Genomic DNA, 12890 nt, shown 5'->3' on the forward strand with positions numbered 1-12890 from the left:
TCAGATTTAAGAGTGTTAGATCACAGAGCTTTTAATATTTCTCAAATTGTTAAATAAGAAACAAACCTGTAATATTCAGTACTTAAAATACTATATTAAAGAAGAATATGGAGAACAGTTTCCCCACATTTCCTAGAATTATACATGTGCCTTTTTAATTTGTTGTTTCTCTTTCCAGAATAATTTTTCACACATGTCTGGCAGACCAGTACTTACACACAGAGGTTTGTGCTTTAAGCATGGAATAAAGTTGAACTGGCAAGTAAGCATGGGAACTCTAATAAACTATTTCATCAATAACCAAATACTACCACACTAAATTCCTTAAGAAGAATGAAAGTGTGAAATAACCCAAAAGCTGATTGCCTACCTACACTCTGTATATTCTTTCCCTGTAGCTTTTTACAATGAGATTGACAGCCAAAGGAATAAACTTCTCATTTTTTGCAAGTTCATCCCTCAGTGATGGAGTAATTCTGAGATAAATATGGTCTTCAATACACCAAGCAAGACAGGACATAACCAGACGAGACAACATAAGGAATACAAACCATGCCTTGTCTGCAAAGTTCTTTTCTTTTTCTACTCTAAATGCAATTGACTTTCAAAAATTGTTTTCAAGTTTTGTGAAAGATGAATATATTCATCAGTTGGTTTTTTTCTACCTGCAGTGAAGCAATACATGTGAAGGAGCAACAAATGTGAAGCAAATTCATGTGGATTTCAGACAGATGCTGTGTAACTCTGTATTTCTTTCTTCAACTTTTCAACTGCAAAGTGAAATGAAACTTCTTTTTCCAACTCCTCTCTTTAAAAAAGCAAATATTCAGTGTTTTTAACTTTAAAGTATTTAGGCAAAATCAGCTTGACAGAAAACAAATTCAGATGTCTGAATTTGCTTGTTCCTTTCATAAAGCAATTCAAAACAAATAGTGAACCTGAGTATTTTTGTTTTATACTACCAGATACCCTTGCCCAGGTAGCTCTTCACAGATTACTTTCCAGAGCTAGAAAGAGACACTTTCCAGAGTCTCTAGGGGGTAGAGAGAAGGACAATTGGCTAGATAAACCCCAAATTATTTCTCCCAAATTCCAAGCCTCTCACAAAGTTTGTTATTAAGCCACTAAAATACATAAGATTGGAATTTTTCTTAGCCAAAGGAAACACAGTAAGACAATGGAGTTTTGGAATTCAACCTCACAAAGACTACTGCAGAGCTGCAGTTTAGTATGTTAAACACTGCTGTAGGTCTGAAAGACAAAAATAATGACACACATTTTTCAGAAAGAAATACAGAATATTTACACCTGAAATATTCTACATCTATGAGGCAGCATATTCTCCTTTAACTTACAAGTAAAAAATGCCTTAAATTTGAAGTTTGCCATTCAAGTACTGGTCTGCCAGTTGTTACCTAATAATGAAACTTCAATACATATACTTTTGGGGAGAATCTTAATTATTTAGGCAGATTAGGTTTAGAAAACTTTGTAGATAAATTAACATTGTTACTACAAAAGCAAATATGTAGGCTTTATTAAAAAAAAAAAGTAATGTTTGTAAGGAAAAAAAACTTAAGACCCAATAAAAAACCAAATCAAACGTTTTAAAAAAAAAGAAAAATCTAATACTGAAATCTCAAAGTCACTTAAACTCTCTGAAGTAGGTATACTAAACAGGTATAGATAGTATAGTATTATAGTAGGTATATTAGGCAGTACCAACAACCGTGCAGAAAGAGTTAGGTTTTAATCCACCGAAGATGCAATAACATTTTCTGTGGCATTTTGAAAATCAAATCATCATCATGATTTACCAAATGCTAGTTGATTCACTGTAGCCCACTACAGCATGACAACCCAATGCCTTGGCATGGGATTTTATTTCTTGTCTGATTTCTGCCCACCATGCATCTCGTGTCTCTGGTTCATCTGAAAGACAAAGTATAAATCAGTTCACTATTCTGCACAATGTCAACATAAAGTTTCATGCAATTAATCTGAAAAGTCAGATTTTTCATATTCAAGTACTTTGTTGTACCTGGTCACTTTTTATTTCCTAGCTATCACACTTCAAGCAAACACTAATGGGACTTATTCATTAATTTCCTTGTTTATCCCCCATGTGAACAGGTTCTGACAAGATGGATAACACCAAAATACTGTAGATACTGTTCCAATCTCTGCCTACTTGAAGACCACACTGTCAGCTTCCAACAACAGGTAACTTGCAATAAAGCATCACAGATACTCTGTCATACTGAAAAACTACTAACAGTAATGAAACAGTATTTGTAATAGTAAAGTAATATTTTATTTGGCTATACACTTGATGTCTTTGAAATAACCTCAATAGGTTTTCCCATTTCAAGTAGTTCTCTCTCTATTAACGAGATTTTAAAATAATTTGTTAAGACTGCATCACTAATCAAACAGACAGTTCTGTGGCACTTCTAACTTTGAGAAGAAATAGGGATTTGAAACTAATGTATATTTACAACATTAAGTAGTACAAGATATATGTTGACTATGCATTTGTTGGTGCTTTTTTTGCTTCAGTATCCTGGTAACTTCACATTTCCCTGTCCCTGCCAATGGATTCTAATTACCTTTATTGTCCTGGAGGTTACATGTTAAATGTATCCTGTCTGCTTTTCTTGAGCACTACATTAAAAATATTTTTAAAGAGTGCTGCTAGAATAAGTTCATGCAATCCATTTACTTTAACTGCTCAGCAATTTAAAGCTCTTGTATCACGAGTTTTTTACATATGAAGTCAACAAATATTGACATTTACAATTACAGTTTATCAGCTGTTTCTTCTATCAAAATTGCTTACCTGTACCAATGAATTTAGTTGAAAACTATGTTAATTGGATACATAAGGGGAAAACTAGTAACAAACAACAGGCACTCAGTTGCTACTAAGGGTTCTGAGTAGAGAGATTCTTATACAATTTCCCTGAAGTCAACTGAACTTTGCACAGATACAAACTTCCAGTCATTGATATCTCCTTGCTGAATCTAATTTACAATATCAAGGTCAAAACCTGGGATTTATTTGGAACCAATTTTGTACTATCAGGAATATTTACCGTGTATGATAACCCCATATCATACACTGGGTTCTCTGACAACATGACAAACAAAAATGAAAGATGTAGATATACACATAACTTGAAATTTACTGAAACAAAAACATTGCACGGCAAGATGTACTCGTTCATGAATTTGCCTCGATTTGCATTTAGAACTAGGCTTTCATCTTTCTAAAATAAACTAATGATCATTTTCTAATTAAAAGGAAGAGCACAGAGGTATGTATTTACATTCAACTACACATAACTTTAGATATCAATGTCGTGTAACTCACAGCATTGCACTGACTAACAGCAGCAGCCTGGGTGCCCAGACTGAAGTTTATCCAACCTTTGCTTTAAGAAATGAATGCTGAACAGAAAAAAAAAACCTACAGTGAGTTCTTAGGAATGTTCTCTGCAACTGACAAAAATATACACATTAAGACACAAACCAAAGGGTTTCCATGAACTGATATGTTTCATTATATCAGAGATCACTCGAGCAGGTTTCAGTGCATTACTGGTAGAATCTCGAGATGCTGCACTTCACACTCTCAGTGTGAAATCACTGTTTAAACCCTTTCACTGACTGGGAATATCAAATGCTGGAGCTGATACTCAGTAATCCTGAGTTAGATGGCTCAACCACCCGCTGGCAAGGGCTCACACTTCAGCTTCCAAAACTGAGAATCACACAGAAATAATCCATCACATCACAGGGTTGGAGCTCCCAAGCTCAGCTCTGAGAACCATTTGTGGTACCCCAAGTAGGAAGCAACATTTCTTCTCTTTGGTGTGTGCATCTCTGGACAGAGGCTGTTCCTGCTGCCACCAGGTAGCAGCAGCAGGGTTGGTTGAATGGAGCAACTTTGGAAATGGATTGTAAGACAAAAGCTGCATCTGACAAAAAGCAGAGCTGTATGGAAGATATAAGACCACAAGTACATTCTGCAAATGTTATCTCTAACTCTGTTTGGTGGAATGGAGCAATTCCTCCTTCCCCCTCCAGTCATAGACTGGAATACTGCTTTGATAAGCAGCATGTTTCTCTCTATAACATAAAAGTGTAAGTAGTAAGAAAAGTGGTTCTCTGACCATGCAGAACAATTCTTGCTCAATGAGACTTGAGTACAGGCAGCTGGTTATAAACACTGACTCAACAGTCACACCAATTTTTGTACTTCACAGAAAAACACCTGCAAAGGAGAAGTAACCTTTTTCTAGACAAAACAAACAAACAAACAACCAATTTTCTAATTCATAACTTTTTACACCTTTAGGTACCATGTGGCAAAAACTGCTCCTACTTGTCACCAATGACCTTTCTATGACAAAGAGTGCAAGAAAATGTGAAGTCATGATGAGAGTGAGCAACAGGTGAAGTGACTGAGGAAGAACAGAGAAAGTGCTGTGAAATAAAGATAAGATTGCAGACAAGAATATGACATATTGAAAAGGTGTGATGTAGTCACAGTGAGAACTGAAATGGAATGAAATGTTGAAAGGAAACAGGTGTGCTTGAGGGGAACAGAAAAGGTAGAAATAGTGACGGGTCCCAAACCCTATGCAAACATTTAGCTTTCCTACACAAAAATTTATAGCTTAAATTATTAAGTTTAGGAACAAGTTACTAATTTTCTCACCTAACTTATCTACCAGAAAGCCTCATCATAATGGAAAACACATACTGTTGTGAAGTTGCTCAGCACTACATCTTGTGAAAGGAACATTTAACCCCTTATTCTGAGAACCTCTTCAACATCAGTAGTACAAAACTATTAACTATAGTAATATAATGGAGCATTTTCAATCTTATTATAGATAAGAACAATTTTCCAGCCATTGTGTTCAGCGTAAAAAGGATCAGGCTCAATATATTCAAAAAAATCCAGCAATTTATTATTGCACAAGATCAAATATTTCTCTAAGAGTCATGCATAAACAAGGGTTAGTAAAGAAGACTTGGACCTCTGCATATCACATTTAAGTAATTTTTTTCTTCCAGAAAGAGGCCAAAAATACAAATCATTGTGTTTATATATAAATACCGTACATTCACAGTTTACATGAACTTACCTTTTCGTATTAAAACACAAAATTATTGTCTACAATCAAAACCAAACACCATGACATTGCAATCATAAGTTGATACGAAACACTGAATGCAGTGCAATGTGTAGCATTCATATTCTTCTGACAAATATTTTCACAAGCAGCCTTTTTTGACACATGAGCCACACAATTTCACATGGGGATGCTGTTGTAGCATTTACAAGTTTAGTAAAGCTAAGGATTTACATAAACAATTAGAGGAGTTAGGGAAGCAGGATGGCATGTGTCCAGTACACTCTGTAAGAGTGCCTGTTGTTTTTTTTGCTAAGCAAAAAGCTTAAAGAACTAAGGGTTTGCAAAGCAGATTCAGCAGACAGTAGCCAGAAACGGTGGGTATTTTGGCGCATGCTTGGATCAGGTGACAGTACAGACTGAAAACTATGGCAGCTCACTGAAATGGTTACAGAAAGTAATGGCCCTGGATTCTAGGTGGAAGCAAAAAGGCAAGCATACAGAGCACTCAATCACAAGCTTGTCTAGCAAATCTACCAAGTAGTTTAGAGCAAGGTTTATCTACAACTCGAAGCAGAAAAGTTTGCAAGAAGTTACACTGCTATTGTGCGCCTTTTGTTGGAAACCAAAGGCTGAATATTCAACCTATTAACGTTCTATTAACGTTTCAAAATTGGCATGATATTTATAACCCAGTGGAAGCAAAGCACACTGTTTCCAGAGTTGAGGACTTGAGAAACAATGTTGTTAACAGTACCATGTTCTATAAAAATCGTGCCAACTCAAACCTCCTCCACTAAACTTCCCAAGCTCATTTTATTCAGCAGCTTTAGGAGACACAAACAGCACTGCATTTAGCTTGTGCCCTAAATGTTCCTTGAGTCAGCCCTATCCACCACCAAGTCACTTATCTCCTTCAAAATATGAGGTTGACTCCCATGAGCTGCACTGTCGACAGGACAATATCCTGCCCAAATCTTTCACCTGGAGATAATCCTAGACACTATCAATACTTTCTGATTCATAAGAAGCAACACCTTTCCCAAGTTATTTGCTAGAGGTTCACTGGTACAGGGTCTTTCAAGATTTAGCTAGAATCTGCATTAAGCTAGGTGCATATAGGTTTTTAAAAACTGAATAAAAATTAAGAATGGACTCTTGATTACACAGTTCATCCTCAAGAGTTCCTGCATTAAAACTGAATCCCTAGACATCCTGAGGCAATTACTCTGAAGCAGGAACTGTATGATTCATTTCAACCTATTATACATTGTATCGTTTAGTAAATATTTACATTTATAATGTAACATTCTGAAACAAGGAGGACAATCATACTATGAAAGTTTTCACAGTCTATAAGTGACTCATTGTTCTGTTGTCTCAAAAATGGTAACGGAGACACAAATAATATTATTTCAAATTCAGTCTTTGAGTCACTATGCAAAGCCTTTATCCACACCTGCCATATCCACTCATTTTTGTATCTTCTCAATTCAAACCTACTAATCAGCTTATACATAAAGAAGTGGGGAATTTTTGGTTTGGTTTGGCTGGTTTGTCACCTTTGTTAGGTTTACAAGCACCTTTCCCTGGAACCTGAAGTTCTCTTTAATCCTTTCTGGTCATCCCATAAACACTGACATTATCAACTTTCTAAAATATTTAACGATCGAACAAGTGGATAAAGTTTAAACACAAAGTTTAAACTGCAAAGTTTAAACACAAAACTCGGGTAGCAAATAACTAAAACTACAACATGTTACTCCCTATAATCTTTAAGATGCAAAAATGAAAATTTAGCTTATGATACGGAAAGCAAAGGAAGTAGATTACTGGGATATATCAAATGAAAACTAAACCAGCAGCCAACACCACCAAAGAAAACAAGTACACTTTCTCCTACGAAGCTTAAACTACAAATACAACATCCAGCCTGCAGAACAATATTGTGCTTTTCTGCCAGATGAAGTCAGAGAGCATGGATCTCACTTCTCAAGCCCAAACTGCTGAATAAACAAATAAAAAGCAAGTTTAAGTTTGTTCACTTTCTTTCAATTGAAGAAATTATTCGATCAATCAGGAAACAATTTTAAAGAATATTAATGATTAAAACTGTACCCAGATTTTGTTTGTTTACAGAGATTTGAGGTATTTTAGCTGCTTGATTAAACACAAACCCATTCATTTGCAGAGCAGTTTCTTTTGGGTCAGTCAGGCCAAATCACTACATGACCACCAGAAGACTCAAAGAGTACATGGCAGAAACCACACAGGAAATTCCATTCATCATTTCTTTTAGTTAGTGGCAGCTCACTACTGAGGAGTGTTAGCTTTAATTCCAAGATATACCCCAAGAGGAGCAGTGAGGTGTTCCTCTTAGAACATTCCCATCAAAACGCCTGAATTTTTTTCTTATATTCTGAATTCCATGAAAACACCTACACCACTGCTAGGAGGCTGGGGAGTACTCTGGATTTTCTTACAAAAGAAAAAAATAAAAAGACACTGTATGAAACAGAATTAACAGAATCTCAATAGCTTCTGTATCTCTTATATGGGTAAATGTATGTAACTCAGAAACATATGGAATTATACTTCCGTTAGGGAGTTTTAACATGGATCAGGACATGTTTTTACCTATCTCGCTCCTAAACGGGAATTATAAAAATCCTACTTCAAGATTTGGCTTTTGAAATTCTATCTTAAATTGCAACCAGCTAAATCTCTCAGCCATATCCTGACTAACTTTATATTCTCAACATCATCATGCTCCCTTAGAATTATAAAAGCTCAAACTACTGTAGAGAACTAACAAAATGTTAAATATAGGAAATAAATTTGCCTCTGGAAAACCAGTTCCAAGCCTAAATATGTACTTTTGTCAGTTCAGCTTACAGTTATTATTTTGATCAGCCATTCATCCTAGAATGGTGAAGTCCTCTCTAAGTAATAAAGTAACTACTTATTCTATTTTGTGTCTCTGTTCCTTTGTCATCTTGGCACAATAAATGCAACCTATTTTAAAACATGAGCAATCTTCAAAGGACAGCTTCAAATTGCCACAGCAAAGGGCCTATTACCCAAAGCTGGGCACACTACACTGTAATAAGACAGGTCTTTCTAAAACACATTTAATCTATTCTATAACTGCAGAAATGGGATGGCCTTATTTGGGACAAAATGATACTGCCTCTGAATTTCCTATTCCTTGTTAATGCAGTATCTCTGTATTCATTATTTCTATACACTCACAACTATTTATTTTAAGACAAACTAGTCAGAAAGACCTCTTTGAACTTCTGAATCCAAGAAGTGCTTTTTGGAGCAAGTTCAGGACCTCAGTGAGACTGCATTGAGAGAGACCAAAACCTCACAGCTTACAAAAACCAGTCAAAATATTAGTGCAAAAGACAAATTGCACTGTCTAACAAAATCTAAAGTACAAACTGAACCAGGAAACAAAAACCCAAGCCACAACTATGGTATTTCTTTATAAGAATCATGACATATTGAGGAACTTCAATCTGTGCACTTAGAAAGAAAATCTCTTGTGCCTCATTCAGCTCAGATCATGATCTCATCCACTAACACTTATCACAGTTACTTCTACAATCCTATTACAGTCAGCTAGAACTTGTGTTATCTGTCTATATATTTTCCTACAATACTGTCTGTAGGCATTTTACAAGGACAAGTTTACCTGTAATTATGTAGCAGTTGGGAAGGTGCCCTTTCAACCAGAATCATCCTGGTTTTCTTCTAAGAATAATATATTTTGAGCGAGGAAAGTAGTTCTACAACTGTATGTTTGCAACCACACGATGAAACATCACAAGACTGGAAAAAACTCATTGCAATCCATGAAGGAAATGGTATCAAGATAATAGTTTTAATCGAGACCCATATTTTGAAATTAGGAAGAGTTATGTGCAAGAATAACAATTTTCTGCAAGACCAAGATTCCCTCTCTTATTACCATCAATTCAAAGACAAACTGTAGTTGTGCAATAAGCAAGAGCTTTTTTTGAGTATTTGTGCAAGGAACAGTCTGGGTTGGCTTTCACACCATTAGCCAGATTTCAGAGAGAGTTTTAAATCAATATGAACAGATTAAATAATATTAGTTATACTTAGGTAAAGAATTCTGAACAAAGATTTTAAATGCCAAGTTTATTGATTTATAAATTTCTAACAGAACATGTGAATATTATTCTATGCTCAGTGATCACTCTTTGTTCAGTTATATAAATATCTACCAAAAAAAAAATTAATGCACAGTTCCAAAGAAAATTATTTCATTAACATACAAGGGAGTATCTGCTTTAAGAAATAATATTCAAACACCATACATATTAACCATAAAAATTACTTAGAAATATTCACTCCTCTGGAAAGGCTGCAGAAAACTAGAGTAAATTATTACTGAAAAACCCCTCACTCTGCTCAGAAAAAGCCTCTGACAACTGCTTTAACCTTGCATTATCATATCAACACACACTGATAGACAAAAAGTCAACCTGGAAATTCTCCAAGAAAAAGCAAGAGGTTAAGCTTAAAATGTTGGGGTTTTCCTACTAGTTCTGAAGGACACCCACATCAGACACTAACATCAACATTCTGACATTTTCCACTGTGTTCTTACAGATCGGCCACATTTACACCCCAGACAGAAGCACAAAATGTAATTTGTGCATTCACTGATGTTTGTGTTTTTTTCTTGTGAAAGAAAAACATCCAGTTACAGAACCAAAGCGTCTCCAAGCTTTCCTCTTGCATTTCCTCACACACAAAACAAGCTCCGGAGAATTTCACACTCCAGTAGCGAGACTGGATATCACGCAAGGAGCTCAGGAGATGCTTAGGAATTTCATTAACAATCTTTTATCCTTCCATGTTTCTGACTACTGGAGCTGAAGAACTACTGGAGCAGCTTCCTAGATGAGTTTAAAATTTAACTGTGTGAGAATACTGTATATGTTGGTGCTATCAAACAGCCATATGGAAAAGCAGCCTCTATTCAACAAGCTCTTGCACTGCCTAAGGAACCTTTCTGCTCTGTATTTAACCTCAGAGCAAACTTTTAACCAAGATCCAGTCTTCAGGATCCAGGATTCCTTCAACAGTTTTATATTTATAGTATATCCTTAACATTCTTTTTCATAGACAGCACCAGTGTGTATCTTCCACTGTATTATGTGCCCTTTTTGTATTTTACAAACTTTTAGCCAATTCTGTCATCAAACTGTATGCAATTCCCAGATGTTTAAGCAGCTTCTTTTCCATTAATGAAATAGTCAGTTTTTACTTCCATGTCTGTACTTCCATTTCAAGCACCTTCAAATCTCTGACTTTTCAGATGTTCCTGTTGTATCTTACACAAAATTAAACCAACCTCCTTGCCATTTGCAAAAAAAAAAGAAAAAAGAAAAAAGAAATATCCTTCTATGCTAGGCAGGTAGCTGAAATGAAGCCTGAACATTTTCAGAAAGGAAAATAATTTTAGCCCACTTATGGTTGTGATTACATTCTTGCTTACATGTAAAGATGTAGCACTGTTTTCCCTAAGCTGTATAAATCCCCACTCTCCTTTAGGCCAAGAATTAGCCAATAATGACAGAGTTAGCAATAAAGCTCTAGAAGGTGGAGATGAATAGAAATGTTCTCCTCTGGTTTCTCAGTGACAGATCTGCACAGGATATTCATTATTCCAGTCTAGGACAGAGCAAACTTGGATGCAATCTGCAATTCTGTTATTACATATCAGTGACTGATTTACTCTCTTCCTCCTTTCTTCTCTCTCCTGCAGCACATCGAGCACTGCAACAGAAACAATTCCAGGAATATGGGTGTAACCTGCTCAGTCCCTAATCAGTAGGATTAATCAGCTCTTACTACAGACCTACTGACACAGGTCAGGCAACAGAAACACTGTTCTCAGTGTCTCAGACAGTTCTCAGCAAGGTATTAACTCTGCAATGACTGTTTAGTTTAGACCTCTCTACTCCAATATTTTTAGGTAACAAGCACCTCTGGGTATAAAATGCATGAAAATATATATATATATATATATATACCTTCTTTTTCCTGCAATTTCTAAAAAAAAAATCAGACTACAGTTTTGGATATTCTGTCAAGAAACAAATTCACGACTTTCACTTGGCTTCCCAGGCTTCCATTATGGATCACTTTCTAGCCCAGCTCAAGGCATGTTTTGTGTCTGTACATAACTAAATTACTCCATTATTCTAATATAATTCTTCTATGGTAACATCCTGCTAAACATGGTCTGGAAGAAGCAATAATTAACTCAAACTTTTCAAGGTAGCATACAAGACAAAAAATTTTGACCCATTTTAACACCTTGGATCAGACTATGCTACACCAGTAATAGATCTGAGAATTTTATAATATTCTTTTCATACTGAAATTTAATTTTCATACTGAAAGTTAATTATTAAATATTATCACTTTAGAACAAGCAAAGAAAACCAACAAAACCAGAAAAGCTCATAATTACAATATCACAGAATGCTCATTGTAGCAAGGGACAGGCACACAAAAATGAGCCAACAGTTTTAGGCTCTACCTATTATTGAACTACTTGTAACATGGAAATTGTATAGAAGATAACTTAAGCTGAACTTTAGAGCATGACCCAGAGCTGCATTATACAACACTGAAGTACCAAGAAAGAAAGTTTTGTTTCCATGGGAAGCAAACCCTCAAGAGGTCAGATTTGTACTTTTTTACTGTGCCAGCTTTAAAAACATCAAAGTTTGGCAAGGTCTGCTGGCTTGGATGTTATGTGTAGAGAAGTTATGCCTGCCTGTCTTCCAAAGCATGTCACCTTTCCAGAGGAAGAGGGTGAAGGGGAAAAGTCTTTATTTCTCCCCCTAACTTGCCAAGTTTCGTATAAACTGCATCATCAAACCATCTATTCTTTCTGCAGCTGTTTAAAGAAGTTATATATTTTGATCCCTAAAATTGCATAAAAAATAGAATATAGGGGCTTTTTCCAAGTTAGGTATTAGAGTGATTTAAAAGTTCAAATAATTATGCTGTAATTCCTGCAAGCTGATTGCATTTTACAATACAAGATTTATGAACCAACAAATCCTGGACTACATGGTACCCTTCTCTTTAAACAGATAGTTCTCTATTTTTCATTCTTTTGGGCAATTTTTACATCTATTATTTAGAACAAACATATGAATCAATTTCCTGAAATAACAGAAGTACAGCCACTGTTAAAGAACGTGCAAGCTCATGCAAAACAAAACAAAACTAACCCACAGACTCCCCCAAATCAAACCAATAAACAAAAAAAAAACCCATTAAATAAAAAAAATCCAAACCCAACCAAACAAAAAACTAAACCAAAGCAAAAAAAAAAAAAAAATCCACACCTGACATGATCCCAACTGTATAAGTAAGAATCCATTCTCTTTCCCTAAATTACTTCCTTCATGGATGCTGAGCTGAAAGCTAGTACAGAATAAATATCTGAACATTCAGCTTTCCAGATCGATATTAAATTATTCTTAGCGATACTAGTTTATATTAAAACAATGGTTTGTAATTTTAAAGAGAGTCTTTAACAACATTAAAACATGACATTTAGGCATTTGATGATTAAAGAGATTTAAATTTGAAGCATTAACCTAAATATTCTACAGCATTTCTAAGAACTTCACTGAGCTGCCATAATTTCTGTCAGCATATGTAGTACTGAATGACTAGTAAAAT

General features: G+C 35.3%; 1 protein-coding gene across 10 annotated transcripts in view; it reads right to left on the reverse strand.

Annotated features, from left to right (window-relative positions):
• Positions 1-12890, reverse strand: part of C2CD5 (C2 calcium dependent domain containing 5) — a 66127-nt gene that overhangs the window by 25527 nt on the left and 27710 nt on the right. For all 10 annotated transcript variants that reach the window (XM_017804786.1, XM_017804783.1, XM_017804784.1 and 7 more), the window contains one exon: positions 1818-1932. In XM_017804786.1, coding sequence (XP_017660275.1) covers positions 1818-1932 — 115 coding nt within the window. The remainder of the gene's footprint in view (positions 1-1817; positions 1933-12890) is intronic.

This window comes from Lepidothrix coronata, unplaced genomic scaffold (genome assembly GCF_001604755.1).
Source record: "Lepidothrix coronata isolate B3197 unplaced genomic scaffold, Lepidothrix_coronata-1.0 Scaffold10, whole genome shotgun sequence".
Lineage (NCBI taxonomy): Eukaryota > Metazoa > Chordata > Aves > Passeriformes > Pipridae > Lepidothrix > Lepidothrix coronata.